The sequence below is a fragment of the Malus sylvestris genome, chromosome 15, assembly GCF_916048215.2.
Source record: "Malus sylvestris chromosome 15, drMalSylv7.2, whole genome shotgun sequence".
Classification (NCBI taxonomy): Eukaryota; Viridiplantae; Streptophyta; class Magnoliopsida; order Rosales; family Rosaceae; genus Malus; species Malus sylvestris.
The window spans coordinates 27,393,888-27,415,586 of NC_062274.1; the positions used below are offsets into that span (position 1 = coordinate 27,393,888).

General features: G+C 39.6%; 2 protein-coding genes across 4 annotated transcripts; one reads left to right on the forward strand and one right to left on the reverse strand.

The window, feature by feature from the left end:
• Positions 1–6,834: 6,834 nt before the first annotated feature.
• On the forward strand, positions 6,835–9,929 carry LOC126603984 (ADP-ribosylation factor-like protein 8a). Its single transcript, XM_050271028.1, has 6 exons — positions 6,835–7,069; positions 8,197–8,278; positions 8,390–8,422; positions 8,538–8,659; positions 9,354–9,515; positions 9,613–9,929. The coding sequence occupies exons 1-6, from the start codon at positions 7,032–7,034 to the stop codon at positions 9,728–9,730; spliced, it is 555 nt and encodes a 184-aa protein (XP_050126985.1). The 5' UTR covers positions 6,835–7,031; the 3' UTR covers positions 9,731–9,929.
• Positions 9,930–13,030: 3,101 nt separating this feature from the next.
• Positions 13,031–17,510, reverse strand: LOC126603983 (telomere repeat-binding factor 1-like). Of its 3 annotated transcripts, none has more exons than XM_050271027.1 (8): positions 17,265–17,510; positions 17,065–17,119; positions 16,335–16,517; positions 15,995–16,218; positions 15,249–15,333; positions 14,887–14,970; positions 13,893–14,235; positions 13,031–13,238 (listed from the first exon to the last, which is right to left on the reverse strand). In XM_050271027.1, the coding sequence occupies exons 3-8, from the start codon at positions 16,482–16,484 to the stop codon at positions 13,225–13,227; spliced, it is 900 nt and encodes a 299-aa protein (XP_050126984.1). In that variant the 5' UTR covers positions 16,485–16,517; positions 17,065–17,119; positions 17,265–17,510; the 3' UTR covers positions 13,031–13,224. The 3 variants fall into 3 exon arrangements, with proteins under 3 accessions (XP_050126984.1, XP_050126982.1, XP_050126983.1); XM_050271025.1 differs by having other exon boundaries at positions 13,031–13,416; positions 17,265–17,509; XM_050271026.1 differs by lacking the exon at positions 17,065–17,119 and having other exon boundaries at positions 13,031–13,416.
• Between the last annotated feature and the right edge of the window lie 4,189 nt (positions 17,511–21,699).

Sequence of the window (21,699 nt, forward strand, 5' to 3'; positions counted from 1 at the left end):
GGCGATGTACAAAATTGCATGAACTATAGGGGAATTAAGCTAATGAGTCATACAATGAAGCTCTGGGAGAGAGTCATTGAGCATAGATTGAGGCAAGAGACACGGGTTTCGGACAACCAATTCGGATTCATGCCAGGGCGCTCAACCATGGAGGCAATCTATCTCTTACGAAGATTGATGGAAAGATATAGAGATGGGAAAAAGGATTTACACATGGTCTTTATAGATTTGGAAAAAGCGTATGATAGGGTCCCAAGAGACATTCTTTGGAGGATTTTAGAGAAGAAAGGAGTACGAGTAGCATATATCCAAGCTATACAGGATATGTATGAAGGAGCAAAGACTGCCGTAAGAACTCATGAAGGACAAACCGAAAGCTTTCCCATAACTGTAGGATTACATCAAGGCTCATCCTTAAGTCCTTACCTTTTTGCGTTGGTAATGGATGAGTTAACAGGACATATTCAAGGTGATATTCCTTGGTGTATGCTTTTCGCAGACGATATAGTGTTGATAGATGAAACTCAGGAAGGGGTAAATGCAAAGCTTAACCTTTGGAGAGAAGTGTTGGAATCTAAAGGTCTTCGCCTAAGCCGATCAAAGACAGAATATATGGAGTGCAAGTTCAGTGCAAATGGAGGCCAAAACGAGTTAGGGGTGAGGATCGGAGATCAAGAAATACCAAAGAGCGACCGTTTTCGTTACCTAGGATCTATCTTGCAAGAGAACGGAGAATTAGATGGAGATCTCAACCATAGAATACAAGCTGGATGGATGAAGTGGAAGAGTGCATCCGGCGTGTTGTGTGACCGCCGTATGCCACTGAAGCTCAAGGGAAAATTTTATAGGATGGCAATAAGGCCGGCGATGCTGCATGGCACAGAATGTTGGGCGGTGAAACATCAACACGTACACAAAATGGGTGTAGCGGAGATGAGGATGCTTCGTTGGATGTGTGGGCACACGAGAAAGGATAAGATTAGGAATGAGGATATCCGGGGTAAAGTAGGAGTAGCCGAAATTGAAGGAAAGATGAGAGAAAATCGGTTACGGTGGTTTGGACATGTGCAAAGAAGGCCTACTGACGCTCCGATTAGAAGATGCGACTATGGGACAAAGGTTCAGGGCCGAAGGGGCAGAGGAAGACCTAGGAAAACTTTGGAAGAGACCCTAAGAAAAGACTTAGAGTACTTGGATCTAACGAAGGACATGACACAGGACAGAACACAATGGCGTTCTAAGATTCATATAGCCGATCCCACTCAGTGACTTGAATTTTCCAAGTCTCCAACCGAGAAGTTTTCCTCATTCGGGAAATTAAGGGAACACTACCTCAACCTATATGCTCCACTCACAAAGCTTCAACATACAAGCTTCAACAAAAGAAAATTCAAAGAACTTAGCGAAGAAGGCTTTGGTGTATTTAACACAATACGTTGAAATGAAGGAAAGCTTATTTATTGATATCCCCGATAAGTTACAAATATGTACATATACTTGAGTCAAAATAAACAAACAAGAGGGAGCCTTCACAAAGGTTGCTTAGGAGAAGTCTCAGCAGTCGGTAGAGCCCCAAAAAGAGAAGGCACCGGAGGGGGATCATTCGGAGCCTCAGTATTGGACAAAACCCTAGAAGGAGGAGGCATCAGAGATTGATCATTTGGAGCTTCATTACGCGGTACAGCCCCAGAAGACGAAGGCAATAAATGCCTTTGGAACAAACCCACAAATCTCTGATGATCAAGTAAAACCTGACCATCAGATTCCTTCATCTGGTCAAGCTTCCTCTTCATGTTTGTAGCATAGTCATGTGCGAGCCGGTGCAACTGTTTATTCTCATGCTTGAGCCCTCTAATCTCCTGTTTGAGACTCATCACTTCAGCCGCCAATGATTCAACTTGGCGGGTTCGAGCAAATAGGCGTTGGGCCATATTAGACACAGAACCTGCACACTGAACACTGAGAGCCAGAGAATCCTTAACAGACAACTCATCAGACCGTTTGGAAAGTAGTCTGTTATCTTTGGGAGTGAGAAGGTTCCTGGCCACTACCGCAGCGGTCATATCATTCTTCATCACGGAATCCCCAACGGTAAGAGGACCAGTAGGGGAGACGAAGGATGGGCGCCATATGTTGTCTGGAGAAGGCGGGGCTGCCTCTTCAACAAGGTTCAAGTCAAAACGACGGTCGGAGGGGCCAGACATTTTCAAAGGTGTTGAAGAGAGAAGAGGTCGGACAAATCAAGATCTTAGAAGTGCAAGAATGGAGCTTCTACTGGTGGATATTCAAGTGTGCTTTGGAACTTAATGTCAGCCCCTATAAAAAATCTGCACTCGACGAAGCTTCAGAAATCGAAGAGGCGCCTGCTCAGAAATCGAAGAGGCGTTTGCTTTCTCAAAAGCTGGGCTGCTCAAAGACCACAAAGGCCGATCTCAGAAATCGAAGAGGCTTGCTTTCTCAAAAGCTGGGCTGCTCAGAGACCACGAGGGCCGATTTCAGAAATCGAAGAGGCACCTACTTTTCCAGCCTTGTCAGCACCTGTCACACGCACACTCAGCTTTGCGGAAATTATGGGCATTCTGTCGAAGATTTCTGGCGAAGTAGAAAGCACATGAATCGTACTGTTCAATCACCCACTTCCCACACGTAACAGTAGCTCATGGGTACCACAGATAACTTTGCCAAAGTTCTCTGACAAAGTTGAGACACGTGAAGCTTGCAGCTCCCACTACATCGCTCTGACCAAGAAGGGTAAAAGAATTGCAAAGAAACAACACTAACAAAGTTTAGACACATAAATTTTGAAGGTCTAGCTACCATATTATTACCCACAAGGGTAAAGGAACAGTACCACTGCTGGATAATTGGAAAGTCCCGGTGTGTCAACCTCTGTGCTTCGTGGCAAGGTAGACTAGCAAACATGCCCAACCTTTACTCACATTCGAGAAAACACTCCTAACAAGATTGCTTGCTCCAAAATCGAAGAGGCACCGCCCTCCGAATCTCGAGAGCCAGACTCCCAACATGATTACTTTCTCAAAAATCGGAGAGAGGGTAAAGGAACAGTACCACTGCTGGATAATTGGAAAGTCCCTGTGTGTCAACCTCTGTGTTTCGTGGCAAGGTAGACTAGCAAACATGCCCAACCTTTACTCTCATTCGAGAAAACACTCCCAACAAGATTGCTTGCTCCAAAATCGAAGAGGCACCGCCCTCCGAATCTCGAGAGCCAGACTCCCAACATGATTACTTTCTCAAAAATCGAAGAGACACCGCTCTCCGAATCTCGAGAGCCAGACCCCCAGCAGGATTGCTTTCTCAAAAATCGAAGAGGCATCGTTCTTCGAATCTCGAGAGCCAGGCCCCCGACAGTTCTGTAATCTTCACACGCAACATCAGCTTTCCAGATACCACAAACCACTTTTTCAAAGTGCTCTGACAGAGTTAAAACATGTGAAGCTGGCAGCTCCCACTACCGTGCTATAACCAAGCAGGGTAAAGGAATAGCATTATTACTTGATGTTAGGGAGACTCCTATATATGTCGACTTCCATCCCTAACGGACAGGCAGACCTGCAAAAATGCTCAACCCTTTCTCTTATCTGAGAGGGCACTCCCAACAAAGCCTTTCGAAATATTCAGCTTTTTTTCCCCCCGATAATACCTCTGTAAACAAGCTATACTAGAGCAAGAATATCTCATATCATCAGGGTTAAAAGCAAGAGTATCCCATATCATGCTTTTTCCCTGTCTTTTCCTTTGGCCTTGTTCTTACCTGCAAGACAAGGAGAAAGAGAGCAATCAGTCAGCACTTGGAATCAAGCTTCCAGCCATGAACTGACTGCCTGGAACCCCTTACCTGATTACTTACCTGGCATTGCTCTCGAGTACTCATCTTCAACATCTTATGCTTCCAGGGAAGATACCGTATCTGCCTGAGGAACAGATAGGGCAAGTGAGAAGGATACAAGGAAGCATGTGGAGACAAGCGTAACAGCACACGTGCCGATACATCCACTACTCTATCAAAAGCAAAATTATCTCATATCAGCAGGGTCGAACGTACTCTAGATTTGATGGACTTGTTTTGACCCTCAAATTCTTCAGTCGGCCTTATACTCTGGAGGAAACCAGAAAACCCTCCAGCCCAGTTCAAGAATAAGCCTGTGGAAAGTTACTTCTTCAAAAGCAAAAGTATCCCATATCATCTCTTCTCATTTTTCTTCTCTTTATCCTTCATGCTGCCTGCAAGATAGGGAGAATGTGAACAATCAGCCGGAGCTCTGATTGCTTACCTTGTCTGTCACCTCTTTCAGCAGATCCCCCAGCTCGGCGACTTGGGGGACTCCTACTACATGGTTTGTATCTCGCTTGACCAAGCATGAAACTACAAGTAAGCTTCAAGTGAAATTGATACATTACCTTGTGCATCTCCACCAGTTATAGATACCACCCCTGGATGGAGGAAGAGTACTTCCAGAGAAGATGCCACATCTACCTATGAGACAGATAAGGCAAGTCAAGACGATACCACACTCCGGTACTTAGAAGTTTCGTGGCTACGAGATCATTCTCCCACAATTTTTCCTAATGTCATTTGTACTAAATCATTCACTTGTACTCACTAAAGGAGAGCTTGAACCTATGTACTTGTGTAAACCCTTCACAATTAATGAGAACTCCTCTATTCCGTGGACGTAGCCAATCTGGGTGAACCACGTACATCTTGTGTTTGCTTTCCTATCTCTATCCATTTATATACTTATCCACACTAATGACCGGAGCAATCTAGCGAAGATCACAAAAAGTGACCGTTTTCGCTACCTAGGATCTATCTTGCAAGAGAACGGAGAATTAGATGGAGATCTCAACCATAGAATACAAGCTGGATGGATGAAGTGTAAGAGTGCATCCGGCGTGTTGTGTGACCGTCGTAGGCCACTGAAGCTCAAGGGAAAATTTTATAGGACGGCAATAAGGCCAGCGATGTTGTATGGCACAGAATGTTGGGCGGTGAAGCATCAACGTACACAAAATGGGTGTAGCGGAGATGAGGATGCTTCGTGGGATGTATGGGCACACGAGAAAGGATAAGATTGGGAATTAGGATATCCGAGGTAAAGTAGGAGTAGCCAAAATTGAAGGAAAGATGAGAGAAAATCGGTCCCGGTGGTTTGGACATGTGCAAAGAAGGCCTACTGACGCTCCGGTTCGAAAATGTGACCACGGGACAGAGGTTCGGGGCCTAAGGAGTAGAGGAAGACCTAGGAAAACTTTGGAAGAGACCCTAAGAAAAGACTTGAGTACTTGGATCTAACGGAGGACATGTTACAGATGAGCGCAATGGCGTTCTAGGATTCATATAGCCGACCCCACTTAGTGGGAAAAGGCTTTGTTGTTGTTGTTGTTGTTGTTGTAAGAGACTTGTAGAATACTTAAATGAACACACATTATATGCTTGTTTCCCATGTTTTCATTATGTTCTAATACTTTATAATACATATGTCATTATATTTTGTAGTTTATGATGTAATTATATTCATTTTAGGTGTAAAGAGACACTTATTTACGCAAAATATAATAGATTTACTTAAATTCGTCTAATCTGTCTAAGCGCTAGGCTCCAGCCCGTGACCCAATTAGCATCTAGCTTATTTTAGAACCTTGGCTTTTGGTGGTGAAGGAAGGAAAAGAGAGGATGGAAGGGGAAAAAAGGATGGATGGTTTGGTTGGAGTGGGGTGGGCCCCACTCTTTTTATTTAATTTTTTGGCATAAAAATTATTTTTTCAAAATTGGTTTCTTTAATAATTTTATATTTTATCTACATGATCTTTCATATCAGAATAATATAGACTTTGCATTTGTTACCTCATCGCTTAATTGTCAATTTGAATGATCAATTAACAGAGGTTGACATTAAAACAAATTCATAAATTAACTCTACGTTTGGATAAAAAAAAATTAAGATTACTAAGGAAATGAAAAATGACGGAAATTAAAATGACGAGATTTTATTTTCTAGAATTTGTAAATTTTCTTGTTTGGTTAACCTAAGAGGACAATGGAATTGAATACGGAATTTGTTATTTTTAAATTCTCAATCATAGAAATTGAGAAATGAAACCTATTTACATGGAATTTGAACTTGGGATTTGGAGATCCCAAATTCCAAGTTTTTTTTCCACGCGGAAATTCTAAATTTATATGTTTATGAATTCAAACAAGAGAATTGGTGTCTGTCAATTTAAAAATTCTGACTTTTACCAAAATTTCATGTTTATTCCCCTCATCCAAACATAATGTAAGGTATAATATTGTAACGTTTAAAACAAAAAGTATCAGATTATAGTGCGATCCACAATTGAAGAAATTTTGTATAATTTATTACAAAAAAATAAAAAATAAAAAAAAACACACACACGCACACAAACAAACAAGACAACTCAATGGGTGGGCTCCTAGTCATCTGTCTCTGCCACCCGAAACTTCGTGGACATCAGGCTTGATGTACAAAGGGTTGATAAACTCTACAAGCACTCTCCACACTCACGGCCACTCAACCAATGGTTTCTTGCCACGTCAAACTATGCCAGCTTATCATTGGTCGGTAATGTCACTCACAACTGCTAAGATTACATAGCAACCTTCCCGAAACAGTAGAGTTTCGTCTGATTGATCCTCGTAAACGGAACGTGCGGCCAGCGATTGGTTTGGTTTAAAACTAATCTCAACCGTTCAAATCACAGGGTCCCACTGTACTCGTGGACGGTTAGGATTTTACAGGACATTAGACAAGGCAATTATTCAGAGAATGCATAGAATATTTCGGATCAAAAACAAACAAAAACGAAATAATTCGTATTTATGGAGAAGGAGTGGTATTGGTAGAAGAAGAAGGAAGGCGAAGAAGCTAAAGCCTCGATTTGGAGGGAGGCAGAGTGACTGTGTCTTTACAGATCTCTTGCTCTCTCTCTCTCTCTCTCTCTCATCCTCTTTCTCTCTCTAAGCGCAGAGAAATCAAGATTCGTCAATGGGTTTGTGGGAAGCTTTTCTCAATTGGCTCCGCAGGTTAGCTCCTCTCTCTCTCTCTCGTTTCGGTTTTCAATTTGTTGGGGTTGTTGTATGATCCAGTTTTGATACATTTGTTTCTGGAATTTAGATTTTTCTATTGGTTTTTTACATGCACGGAATTTACAGGGACTTGGTTGAAAGATTTTGCTTGTGTTTTGGGTTTGAAAGTAACAAAATTTTGAGTGGGATTTTGATTTGAATTTGTTGGTTTGTAAGGTTTAAATGCATAGGTTGCTTTTTGGGTTTCATAAAAAGACGATGGAAAAGAAAACCCAAAAGAAAGAACCTCAAAATTGTTTTCTTTTGCTTTTGAAGATTTCGTTTTGTTCCAAACTTTTTTTTTCTGTTGCTATATTTTCCCTGATGGGTGAATTTAAGTCTGGCACACTATACTCTAGATTGATTGCTTTGTGCCTTCTGGCTAGCAATGTTTCCTGCTTATTTGTTGCGATACACACACACACACACATATATATATATATATTGTTGCTTATTTTGGTTGTTTTTGCCTTGTGTTGAATTGCTGAACTGAAATATGCACAGTGCTTTGTGGAATGTCATGGTGGCTGTTGGAGATTTTGTTAATGTTCTTTTGCTTCTTTTGCATTGAGACAATTCAATTGTTATAGTTGCTTAAGGATTGGTAAAGGGAAATGAGAATGTGGATTCCTGATGTTGTAAAATGATAGAAGTTCGGAAATTTTTAGATTTAGTGATAGAACGTGTTTTGAATAATATCACTGTATACCAAATTGTATGTATTTGTAATTTCGATCTTTGTCAAATTTTGAAGTTATGTTAGTGATTTATGCGTCTTTCAAACGGGAAAGTTGTGTACATAATACTCTGCAGTCATGGCTTCTATTGAGGCATTGAATGAAAAATAGATAATGAACCTAAGCAACTGTGAAATACCTATGAATTTATAACTGCAGATGGAACTAACTTTTTCGGAGAGCTATTTTTCCCTTTTATTCTTTTGATTGTGGGGATTGCATTTAGAATCTTTGGGTGTTTATGGCCAAATTTCGGGCATAAATATGTGTGCTATATTTAAAATTTTTTATTTGACCTCTACGTCAGTTCACACTGCCTGTGCTTATGTTATCGTCATGTGATTACAGCCTCTTTTTCAAGCAGGAAATGGAACTATCTTTGATAGGACTTCAGAATGCTGGAAAGACTTCTCTTGTAAATGTTGTTGCAGTAAGTAAATCAGTGCGATCATTTGTATTTGATGTTTCTTTCCTTTTTGTCTACTTGTTTTGCTGATGTGTTGAAAACTTTATTTATTTATTTATTTGTTTTTGTGCTTAGACGGGCGGATACAGTGAGGACATGATTCCTACGGTAAGTTATGTTTTCAAATGTTTGTACCTTTTACGAAGAGCTTCCATGATCCATTGTCTTTCTAGTGAGTGAAATAATTTCTAGTGACAATGTAGGCATCTGATTCAATTTTCAGGTAGGATTCAATATGAAGAAGGTAACCAAAGGGAATGTTACAATAAAGTTGTGGGATCTTGGAGGTCAACCCAGGTTCCGCAGCATGTGGGAGCGATACTGTCGTGCTGTTTCTGCTATAGTGTATGTAACCCATTTCCCATCTCAAATGACTTTACTTTTAGAGAACTCTGTAAGTATAAATTTTAGTTTTAGGAACTGCGTCCCCAAACTTAAAAACTTTTTCTTTGGCCGAATGAACTAATTTTTTAGTAGTTGTTTTCTTGTGTTTAAAAAAATATTTAGCTGATAGTCAAATGTTCTGGTTAATGGCCTGTGTGTGTTGATTGTTCAAGTATCAAAGACTCAGAATAATACATTGACTAATGATTCATTTGAGTTGATCCTTGTATTAGAAGACTTAAGGGCTGGTTTGGTATTGCTGTGCTTTGAAAAAAAGCTGCTGTGAGAATAAGCGGCTGTGCTGTGAGAATAAGCGGCTGTGAAATAAAGCCAGTAGAGTGTTTGGTAAACGTTTTTGTGAAAGTGCTTTTGGAAAAAAAAGCAGGATGATAGTGTGTCTTTTCATTAAATGAGCACTGTAGCTCCGTGTGCTTTGAAAAAATTGGCTTTTTTTCAAAGCAGCAAATAGCAGCTTCAGCTTTTCCTTTGATTTTCAGCTTATTCTCACAGCAGCTTCCAAAATAAGCTCTTTTTTTTCAGTTTACCAAACACAAAAATGACCCTCAGCTTTTTTTCACAGTGGCTTTTTTTAAAATCACCTCAATCCCAAACGGGGCCTTAAAGCAATGTTGTGCAACTTGTTTTTTACCTGCAGTTATGTTGTTGATGCTGCCGATCCAGATAACATGAACGTCTCAAAAAGTGAGCTTCATGATTTGCTGAGCAAAAACTCACTAAGCGGGATCCCACTACTGGTCCTTGGAAACAAGATTGACAAGCCGGGAGCTCTCAGTAAACAGGCATTGACTGATGAAATGTATATCCAATTGTGCTTTTATTATTGAAACTTATCAAAAAAGAGAGGGAAAAAAACGTGTTGTTTTGGTACTGATCTTGGCATTGTGCTGGTGCAGGGGACTCAAGTCGATTTCAGACAGAGAAGTTTGTTGCTTCATGATCTCATGCAAGAACTCAACGAACATCGATTCAGTTATCGATTGGCTTGTAAAGCATTCCAAATCAAAAAGCTGAGAGAGGGTTTTGCTCCTCTGCTTTTGTTTTTTTTTTTTTTTTTTTTGTGTGATATAATTTTTATTAAAGGATTCTTTGTGTTGGCGTTTGGGATTGACTTGTCTGATTAACTTGGTTGCTGATTATTTGTTGTTGTACTGTATTCTACTGTATCATTTCTTCTAATTGGAGACGTTCTGGGGTTGTTCTGGTGCTCTTAGTCTCCCTTTCCTCCCCGACACATCTGCGTACATCCACATGTACGAATTCACGGAGGTTTTGGAGACCAGTATTTTTCTCCATGCAGAAAAGTTAACTGCAGATTTCCATCAATAATAAGACGATTATGTTTTTCATTTCAAGGTGAATTATAATAAGAGACGTTTTCCTTCCCATGACGCGGTGAACTCATCTCACCATAACGTTTTAAACGACATCTTCTGTTGCTGTTGATGGGAAAGGTATATTGGCTGCCGGAAGAGATGAATGCCAGACATCACTGTCTAGGCTAGAAGGGAAAGATGCTGCTGCCAAAGTAGCAGCAAAAAGAGGAGGAAATCAGGGGAAAGAAATGAAGGTTTTTTTTTTTTTTTTTTTGGTCCCTCAAACGATAGATTTGTTAAATTAGATGTTAGATTATGGAGTCGACGGGGTTCAAACCCACGCTCTGATGCAAGGACAACACTCATCTCCACCACTTTGATGCAATAAAGTTGAAATCCAATCGTTGAACAGCCTTAATATTTGCACTCGCTTTGATTTGTCACATGGAAATCCTTGACAAACAAATGTAGCAAAGGCCAACAGACATGATGTTTCGTTACCTGATAAATCATGAGTGGTTTGGTGAGTTTGAGTTGGCAGCATTTCTTTTCGACCCAGTCTTACTGCAATTAGTATCACTTACAAGAAAACTGTTATGTTTTGTTCATTTAACCACCTAGCCGAGATCATGCATCAAGTTAGTAGCGGAGCGCAGTTGAGCAGACAGATCAGTCTGTCAATTGAGTTTCAGAACGAAACACTTTTTGTATCTAGATGGATGTTGTTAATCCCTAAGATTGGTTTATAGATAGCTGATCCGATGTTAATTGGTATCACTCGATTTTAATCCCTGAGATTGGTTTATAGATAGCTGATCCGATGTTAATTGGTATCACTCGATTTCAATTTCCTCCAACTATCTTCGTCTTCGGATACCACCTCGGGCGTTCTTCCTTTAGAATTGGAAAAATCACACCGGAAACCAACTATATATTCAATTTCAGTGATTCAGAATGTAGGTTATGATCCTAAAATTGCATGTGTCAAGTATCCTAGTGGATACAGTGATGGGTTTCTATCCATGCCCGGGTTCGAAACTCTATCTCCCCTAAATTATTGTAACGGTTTCGAACTGTCCCTCTCCCCCTTATATTATTAAAATTTTATTTTAAAAAAAAACCCTAAAATTCTCTTTATGTAATTCACTTTTTAACTCGTGTAATTATCCTTAATTAATGAGAATTGAAATTGAACTAATTAGGAAACCAGCATATATTTAGGATATGTTTGGTACTTTACTTGAATCTAACTTTTTTAACTCAAAAATAATTTTCAAGTTTTTTGGCCTTAAAAACTTGTTTGGTATGATTATTTTAAAAAACTTGACTCAAGACTAACTTAAAAGTATAGCCCATTTTCTAAAAACACAAAAAGTGAGTAGAGTTTTCAAACTTAAAGCTCATTCTTTTTTTTTTTTTCTCTCTCTCTCTCTTCCTCTATATCTCTATCTCTGCTCCTTTTTTTCTCTCCTCCAATCTACTTTCTTTATTCTCTCGGTTCTCTCTCTCTCTCTCTCTCTCTCTCTCTCTCCCCTTCGATCCTCTCTCTTCTTTCTCTTTACTCCGATCATCTCTTACTTTATTTTCTCCTTTCTCCTCCGATCCTCTCTCTTCTTTCTCTTTCCTTCGATCATCTCTTACTTTCTTTTCTCCTTTCTCCTCTTTCTCCTTCTTCTACGACCCCTTCTTTTTGGACCTCTTTGTCCAGTTTAAGTTTTAAGATTTAAAATTTTTAAATTTTATACCAAACAAGTTTTTGAATCTTAAAGAATTTTTTTTTCAAAAAATGTTTCGAAAAATAATGAAATTTTTTCAAATAGGATACCAAACAGGCCATTAAAAAAGGCTTGGATCCCAAGCAACCAGCAGTTCTACTCCATATTGGATTATGAGATCATACCATTAGCTATATATATATATATATATATTGAACCACGACAAACAATCAATTTTATACTCGAACGCTCATATATGGAACTTTCCAAGTCTCTCTTTGTTATTTGCCTACTGTTTACTTCCGTCTTCTCATCAGCTGCCGCACAACCGCCATGCACAAGTTGTACCTTCTCCAACAAGAAAACCTTCGCCGCATGCAGTACGCTCCCCGTTCTGAATTCGACGATCTACTGGAATTATTAGCCGTCGACAGCCACTGTCGACATTGCATTCACACAATCTGTGGTGAGTGACTCGAGATGGGCTGCATGGGCCACAAACCCTACGTCTACCGGCATGGTAGGTTCACAAGCTATTATCGCTTGCAAAAGAACCGATGGAACTATGACTGTACATTCTTCACCAATTAAAAGTTACGGGATTCATTTGGAAAAAGGGAATCTCAGCTTCCCCTTGTACGATGTCTCCGCGGCTTACGAAAACAACCAAGTCATCATATTTGCCACCATAGTCCTTCCAAACAACGTCAGTGTTGTGCACCATGTCTGGCAGCAACGACCCATGTTCGGAAACAACCCCGGAATGCACTCGCTTTCCGGACCCAACGTGCAATCCTTTGGGACCTTGGATCAAGAGGCTTATCAAGTTCCAGCACTTTTGGCAGTGGAGCCACAGATACATCATCCTTGGACAATACTACTTTTGGGAGGGATCATCTTGTTGGTAAGAGAGTAGTGATGTTCCTTCGGATGAGTTTTCTGTTGGTTAGACTCGCACCAGGAGAGATGTCGACACAGTTAGGTCATTGGATTACATTTCAGATGAAGATGGAGAAAACTCAGAAGTCGATGAGGAAATTGAAACGCCAATAAATGGAGTTGATTCTCATGACTAAGGGCAAAATGAAACACTGGAAGCTTATACAACAGCGACAACTGCAAATGCGACATGTTAGGCCTTAGGACGGATCGATATGTTTCAGATGCACTTATACAACAGCGGCAACTGGAAGCTTGGAAGGAAAGAAGGAAAAGGGTTGGGATACTCTTCCCCCTTCAACAAGGACAGAAGTAAGTCTAGACCTTCCTTTGAACCAGATCCCTTCAGAGAGACAAACATCTCACATTTCAATTAAGCACATCGCATTTTCTAAGAATCGTAATTTTCCCATGCACTTATACAACAGCAACAACCGCAAATGCGGCATCATTTATCTACCTTGGCATGAAAAAACTCTTCGCTTAGCTAGTGTTTACTCATCGTTTAACTCTCAGAATCAGAAAACCTGTAAGCTCCTTACAAAATGATACCTGTAAAAAGAGAGAAGAAAGAAAGTTCAGAAACGAAGCTCCCACGTTCCAAATATACAATCCCAACCTATTTACACTACAGACACATGAAGACATCGCTGCCCCAGCGTATCATCATCCCACGCGCATGGTTCTTGCTCAAGAATGAGTTACCCATGTGTGAGTTTCATGTCAAGGTCTGCAAAAAAAAAAATTGCAAAGAAATACATAAAAGGCCTGGATAGGAGTACTAGATTAGTTTGACCAAAATATATCTTCTTACTTGTTGAATCCTTTGCATGATATATATATAACCTCAGAGCGAGAAATCACGAATCATTTATATTAGCCTAAAAAAAACTAAAATTTGCAAATCACTATACATTAATGCTATTATAGTGAAGGAAAAATATTCAGCTGCACGAGCTCATGGATAAAACTGTGACCTTTCAGTAACTTGACAAGAATTCAGGCGGTAGTAACATCAGCAGGGCTAGTAAATAGAGAAACTGCGACCTTTCAGTAGGGATGGCATTTATCCAAATATTGGCCAAGCTCTCAAAATTCAAAAGTTAAAGGGATGCAAAGTAGTATCCTACAAGGGAATTTCTCAGTCTACAAACAATTTATGTTAAACGTCAACTCATGATGCGAAATTGCTTAAGAGAACTTTACCAAGTTTTCTACATTTCAATGCTTTCATTGCTGCTTTGGCAAAAACTTGTGCTGCTTCTGCTTCAGCTTCTGCAGCCTCCGCCTCCCTTGCTGCTTCCTCAGCTGCTGCAATGGCAGCCTCTGCTTCTGCTACCGCCTGTGCAGCAGCAGCAGCAGCCTCTTGTGCAGTCATGCTTCTCATCTTGGTTAAATCTGCATCTACTTGGGATTTAGTAAGGATGTTGACGTCACTCTTATCTTTTCTCAATGAATCCTTCTGCTTTCCTTCCAAGAGCAACGCTGAAGAGCTTCTTCTTTTTTCAGAAGTAGCTGAACTTAATGGAATTCTGTATCTATGCTTGACCTGCAACACAGACCATAAAACAAAATTCCTGAGATATAATCACATAATATTTGTATTTTCATTAAGAATGTATGTTCCATATTACAAACTTCTTCTCCAACGGGAAGTAGCTTATTATCCATACCAATATTTAAGTCCTAATCAAACAAATCCATGGTTATGAGTCATATCAACTAAACCCTATTGCCCAAATCCTGTCCTACCTCAACTACCATTCCTTATCCTTGTTTACAAACTACCAAAACTTGCGTAATTAATCCTATTCCAACTAAGACTTAATCAATAATAATCCTATTAGGGCTACATAAAACATAAAGGGAAACATGACAAAATATTAAATGGCTGATTCCCAAATAAACTAGAACTCTAGCCTAATTGGATAAAGAGCCCAAGTACTCTTGGAGAGCCTTGTAGATGCTACTCATCAAACTCCCCTGGTTGGAGAGGATTCGTGCTCGAATCTAAATCATCGTCACTAAAGACTCATGCATCACATACTACAAGAGCTTCAGTGAGTATATATTGGCATTGAAAACTTTTTCAGGCTTACAGGCCAAGGTTTCTTCTTACATCAATCAGATAAATGAGATCTTAGTGCACACATACTACAATAATTGTGCTCTAAAATACCAAAATTGAGAGCTTAATTACCTTAATCAGCTTTCCAGTGGCTGTCATATTCTTTAATTTTGATGACAGTAACTTTTTAAGTTTTGGTGGTGCCCAATATTGCTCCTACAAAATGAAAATTGAGAACTTCAAAATTCCTCTAAAAGATCAAGTATTAGTAGATGAGATTGAGGAAACATGAGATTGCAGTGAAATGATACATAAACAGAAAATACGAGGAAAGCATGCACTCTCTTTTCTCCTCATTTGCGTCCAAAAACAGCAGAAATACGTACTTTAGTTTGACTTGTCAAGTATTTATTACTTAAACCTGAAAGATTTCTGAAATTTTTGTATGAGGCAGGTTTCCAAAACTATGAATGAAAGACCCACAATATATATACCTCTATGTGCATAGCAATTGCAGCTCTGTCAGATCCCCCTGGCTCCTTCAAATTTGTAATAGCCTCTAATATAAGGTGATCCAACCTAAAACCAACCAGAGAAGTTTCCATAGAGCTAGTCAATAACCACGTCAACAAAAATATGATAGAATGGCATGCTTACAATGTTTTCTTTTGCCATTTTAAAGTAAGGATGAGATGTGAAGTCTTATCAGGAAATATTTTTGTAAATGTAGGAGGATCTCATAAGACTGCCTCGCAAATTAGTAAACGTAACCATCCTCATATACCAACCATATCAAGAATCTTCAGTTAAAGTGACCTTTACAGTTATGCTTACATACAGAATTCATATTCAACTGTTCAGGAAATACAAAGTCAGTGTATAGAGACTAAACATGAACGGAAAAAGGAATGAGAAAAATGGTAATTATAAATTGCACACGACTGTTCATACCCATCACAGGACCCCTAAAGACAAAATATTATAGATGCAGTGATAAAATTCTTTTGTGCAGACTGTCAATAACATTTACATGCCATCTGCTTTGCGATGACAATATTCATGAGTACGAGATTTTATGGAAATAAGATAATGAAATGAGGGAGAAAATAACAGGTACTGTTGATCCTTAGTGCTACCCAGTTATTTGACTGTTAACCCATTAGATTGAGATTTTTCAGATCCAGTTCTTGACAGAGAATGAAAGTACCGTCAATATCCATGTAAGCGGTGAAGATCTAACCTGGCAATTGGTTGTTTTGAATCTTTTGATTCAATAGTCTGCGACTTTCCACCAGAAATGGCAAGAGGCTTAGCGTCAACAACTTCTTCATGACTTTGGATTACAGTGCTCACGGCCAAAGGGTTGTTCTCGTGTTTAGGAGTTGGTAAGTTCCTTTTAAGTGCAAGCTTAGCCTTCTGTCTAGAACCCCATATTGCGGTCACATTTATATTTCTCCACTTGTCCTATCCAAGGAAACAGCTACGAAATCAGATATGATGTCCAGAGGTTATACTTCATCTTTTTTTTTTCCGTAGTAGTTTGACAGTACCCATGAAGCTAAAGTTTGAAAAATGGATACCTTGAGATCAACATTTGAACGCAGATGTAAGATAGTATTGAATTCTGGATCTGTCAGTATTGTGCGCCATTTTCCTGCCCCGTGTTTAAGTACTCCAGCTTTAAGGGCTGCTTCTTCTTCGGCGGTCCACTTCTGCTTAGGAGCACCCATTAACCGAAATCCAGAACCCTCCCAGAACGAAATCTGCCAAATCAAATTCTGCACTTCTCAGAACTTCATAGATTATCCAATTCTGAGTAATAAAAAGCGTCAACCACTATATAGGAACTTACAATACCAACAAACTACCATAGATTACTATAATTCTGAATAGCAAAAATACCTAATGTGAAACTTAAAGCCTCTTTGTAGATTACCTTGAATTTAACTCATCCACTAAATTATATACTCCATTACTTTTAATTATTTTTTTATACAAACGATATTGGGAGAGGGGATATTGAACTCGGGACCTCGAATTCAAGTTAAAAAGTGTGGTATCAAACACAAAAACAAAAAAAAAAAAAAAAAAAAAACAGATGCATTGCCTTGATTTAGAAACGGGGTTTAACTCAGATAGTGCCAAGAAATTCTGGCCTCTAATTACAATTAACTGTATAAAAAATCTTCCAATTGGGTTTAATACAATTTCAATTAAAAGCTTAATAATTTATCATTTTTTCTCTTATTTCTGTCAAAATCCCACTCAAATTCTGAACTTTTACAAGAGCTTGAATTCCAACTCGCTCACCCAACTAAGAAAATTCACATCAATTGAATCAAATGGCAATGCATGTCGGCAATTCCTGCACACACAAAAAAACCCAAGAATCTAACTGGCATAATTATCTCAAAAAAATAAGAACGAGGTTTTTAAAAATTGAAATTCCGGCTATTCGCCGGCAAAAAAAATGAACAGAAAAAAGCGAGAGGTGGGAAGCAAAGGATTACCGGATCGGAGAAATCACTGAGAAGCTGACGAAAATGTGGGCAGCTGAGAGATCGATTGGATAATCCGAAATTTGAAGAATCTGAGAATTTTACGAAATTTATATGAAATGTTTCGGATTAATTTTTATGGACTATTGGTGTTCAAGTGTTTGTTGAATTTGTTGAGATTGAAATTCTTCCATTGGATTTGTTTTTGTGCCGCTCCGCCTTTCCTTTTGAGAGACGGACAGACGGGCCTGAGGGAGATGGGACCCCCCAAATGGTTAATGCCAAATGCCTACAGAGGTCTTCGGTTTCTTAAAATTGTGTTAGAACCCCTCCTTTGAACACTTTTACACTTCCACCCCTATAGTTTTTCTGTGTATTTTCTTTTCTTTTATTCTCTCCCCTTGTTTTTCGAATAACTTTTTTCTGTCAATCAGGTAGGCTTAAAATAAAGTAAGATATTTGAAATGACCATGAAGCATGAAAACATTCCCCATGATGCATGAACCCCCTATATTTATATTTACCTTCCGATATATATATATTGTAAATGTTCCATATATTTGTTTCATGCATTACGCAATTTTTGTTATGTGGAATTTGTGAGTCAAATAATCGAAAGAAATTAGAAGCAATTAGAGGTTTTCAAACCCTAGGAATTTCGAAAAGAAAACAATTAAATTTTGGGAAAATTTTTCAGTTGAGCTGCGGCCCGTAGCCATGCCAACCTAAACCAAGCCTGCATCTCAAGGCTTGGGCACTGGACCCGTGAGGCAGCAGCCTTTGGGCTTGCTGCATGTGCGTGTGAACTAGGCATGCGCCTGGGTTCCTTATTGAAGGCTTGCCGGCTTTGGCCAGCTTACAACAATCATTCCTCTCGGCCCAAAGCTCGAAGCTTGGCGCTGACTAGGCCTGCTCCAGCGTCAACCAGAAGCCAGCGGAAGCTGGGCTCCTTTCACGAGTTAGCCCAAAGCCAGCGAGTAGGCCGCTGGGCTCTAACCCCTTTTTCCCTAGCCCGTTGGCCTACATTTATGTTGGGCTGTTTTGCAGCCTTATTCCCGTGGCCTGTGACATCACAGCAAGCATGCTGACTTGCTTTGCTTGTTATGGGGCTACCCAGTTGCAGCCTACCCGAGCCCAATATAGGCCTAATTTATTTGTGTAGCCTGCAGCCTTACACAAATTTTATTTTTGCTTATACGATCAATCCCGAATGGTCCCAATCTATTGAATTAATTAAAAGTGACCTGCAGTCCATTAATCTGATAATTAATCCAAAATTATTGACCTGAAGATCACTTTTGGACATTAACGATTCAATAATTTATTTCTTTTCTTTGAACTTTTGACACACTTTCGTAGTCCCGAAGCACTCACACTTGAGTTCTTGAAGCAACCCAAATCCACTACACTTAGTTGTATATTGCATTTTGTGTTCTTGCAGGAACCTCTCTTTTATGAACTAAATGTTCATAAACTAAATTGGACCTGTAGTTTCAAATTTAGTGCCTTTGAAACCCGAAGTTTTCATAAAACAATACACCCATGAAAACCAGACGTTTTTCATGAAAACCATGTCTTAGAACTCGAATGTTCTAACTTTGATGCTTATGGATGATTCATTCCCATAGCACTAATCACAATCTTGTTCCTTCCAATTCAGTGGATTGTCGAACCGTCACAAGTTTGATTTTCCTGATTTGGACATTTTCTAAAAGAAACCACTTTATGTGGGGTACAAGACGTGAATCTCCACTTGACTATTAAGAAGCTGAGAAACCATTGAAGCCAACAATGGCATGGAAGAGATGAATAAGCCTCCACCATGATCTTCATTCGAAGACTTATGCTCAAAGCATTACAAATAGAAATACCTCCCGATCGAGGATTCCATGGCTCTTTGGCTCGCTCTTACAAACTGTCTAATCATGAAAGACATTGCCTGAAGCACATCATAATTACGTCCATGAATGAGTACAATTCTGAAGTTTATAAATCTGATCGAATTTTGATTGGAGAATACTTTTCTCATCCTTCCTTGATTCTAACTCGCCCCTGAAACAGCAGTGTAGATAACGAAAGTTTACCAAATTCTCGGATCTGATTACTACCACAAACGTGAGAGAACGGTATGGACTCAGTTCGACTGGAGTTTACCGAATAGCTCGACCTAGTTTGGTCAAAGCCTACCGAATGGCATATTCTCTCACAATCCAATTTCGAGTTTCTTTTTACAACATATGGTAGAATCATGGCCTGCCAAGGTGTGGCATCATGCCCTAAGCATGATCCTTGGTACCTAAGACCTAAAACTTCAAGAATAAGGGAAAATATTCCCGAACCTTAACCCTGCAGAATCTATTTCCATCTCGATGGAACAGACCATTGGTTATGCACCTGTTCGTGCCTCTACCAATGTTGTTAAGGAGTACCATTCTAGTAGTCATTACGTGAGACTAATTTTGCTCCACCAAACATCGTTGGAAAAGCAGAATTTTGACATGGATGGCCTTGTTGGCCGAATCCCCTTAGTAAACAATTTCCTTTGTGAACATTTTTCCATGTTCTTGGATTCACGTTTGGTGTATGTTTTACTTATGGATAATCTTATTGATATTGTCTTCAAATATGAGTTAATTGAATCATGTTTCTTAATACATGTGACCGATTTACTTAAACACGTGATTAGATATGAATGTGGGAAAGTTAGTTGTCTGGATGAATGCGTACTACGCACACTAACTTTACACCTAAATCACATTTTTAACAACAACTTCAGGTATAGCCAACCTGATTAAGAGCATTGGCACGCTTCTCATTGTATGAATGGTACTGAATCACCATTTAAGGGACCTTAAATTCTCCCTGACGTTGAGTTTTTAAGGATATTTGAGATGACAATGATCATAAATGAACCACTGAAGAAAATGAGTGAAATATCTTTGCACCACCGCCAAAAATGAGCCTGAAGCTTTGATTTGGGGCCAATGGATTGTCTCCCAACTGGAAACACGCCACATGTGGCCAGCTTGGAGCTTGGTGATTGAGCAGTTTACTTGTTTTGGCATGACCTTTTGGGACACTTAGGTCGCACAATGATGCTACGACGCATCTCCTTACCCGAAGTAAGGATCTTGTGCCTACAAGCACACTTTACCAAAACCTACTCATTTTGGGAAATTTGATTTCTCAATCATCCCTAGCAAAGATACGAAATCACCCTTTTTTTTCATAGTGGATTCAAGGGAATATATGTGGACTAATCCAACCAAAATGATGACCATATAAATACTTATGGTTTTGGTTGATGAATCGACAAACTGGTCACATGTTTGTCCACACACATTGCTGCTAAACCTCATGGCCGATTAAGGGTTCACCACCCTACTTATCCCTTAAGGTCTAGGAGACTGGATAATGCCGGAAAGTTTATATCGACGGTTTTCGATAAAGTATTGCATGTATTTGGGGTTTATAATTGAACATTGAATTCCCATGTTCACCTCAAAGAGCCTCGCCTAGTGATCATAAAGCGCAATTTAAATGATCGCCCGAATTTTGGTAAACGTACCAAGTTTTCGGTTTCTGCCTAGGGCTATGCAATCCTTGTACGCAGTTATGTTGGTCCACCTTGAGGCTCATTGCCACCCAACCTATATGACGTTACAGTTGGTTACTGGATACGAACCTGACGATTTTCGTATTTACGCATTTAGGTGAGCATTCCATGTGCCAAGTTGCGCCGCCGCAACGTACCAATATGGGTTCTCAAAGAAGGATGTGTATCTTTTGTCGATCATGATTCTCCTTCACACTAGCTCTCTTTGAGCCCTTGCATGCGATCTCTTTACCGCTCAATTGCGGGTTGTCACTTTAATGAGACAGTCTTCTCGCCGTTGGGGGAGATAAGAACGTCAACGTTCCTGGCGAACGGCGTGAAATTTGCATGGACGTTGCCCACTATGTCTCATCTCGATCCCCATATCGCACAAGTGTGATAAGCAAGTGCCATAAATTCTAGATTTCAGAATGTTGCTCTAAACGTATTCCTCTGATCTAGCTAAAGTGACGAGATCATATACCAGCTGCAAATATGCCTGCAAGGATAAACGTACTTAACGGACGTCGAGTCAACATCCCTGGAGGGTGTGTCGTCCCTGTTGGACGATTTGGATACCCCTGTTGGACGGTCCGGTACATCAGCGGATAACCAATCAATTTGTCTTAGCCTGGAGCACGATAGATCATTCGATTCGTAGGATTCACTTCCCTAGAAGAGGAAGATACGACACAAAAATGAATCTAAACTCGATCGTTATCTCAAATCATTTTCATCTTATGAGATTAATCCGGATCTCTCATGAGACTTAAAGTTCTTGGTCCAGTATACTAGTTTGGATGAGCTAAATGGAATTGAAATGAGATTATCATCGATGATGTTTTCATTTAT

What these genes read in the sequence shown, in the direction of transcription:
- LOC126603983 (XM_050271026.1), bottom strand. Translation starts at nt 16,484, where the DNA reads ATGGGTGCTCCTAAGCAGAAGTGGACCGCCGAAGAAGAAGCAGCCCTT. An exon ending in TCAAAACAACCAATTGCCAG is followed by an intron (nt 15,334 to 15,994) that starts GTTAGATCTTCA and finishes GGTTGGTTTTAG; the next exon opens with GTTGGATCACCTTATATTAG. An exon ending in CAATTGCTATGCACATAGAG is followed by an intron (nt 14,971 to 15,248) that starts GTATATATATTG and finishes TTCATTTTGTAG; the next exon opens with GAGCAATATTGGGCACCACC.
- LOC126603984 (XM_050271028.1), top strand. Translation starts at nt 7,032, where the DNA reads ATGGGTTTGTGGGAAGCTTTTCTCAATTGGCTCCGCAG. An exon ending in CTCTTGTAAATGTTGTTGCA is followed by an intron (nt 8,279 to 8,389) that starts GTAAGTAAATCA and finishes TTTTGTGCTTAG; the next exon opens with ACGGGCGGATACAGTGAGGA. An exon ending in GTGAGGACATGATTCCTACG is followed by an intron (nt 8,423 to 8,537) that starts GTAAGTTATGTT and finishes TTCAATTTTCAG; the next exon opens with GTAGGATTCAATATGAAGAA.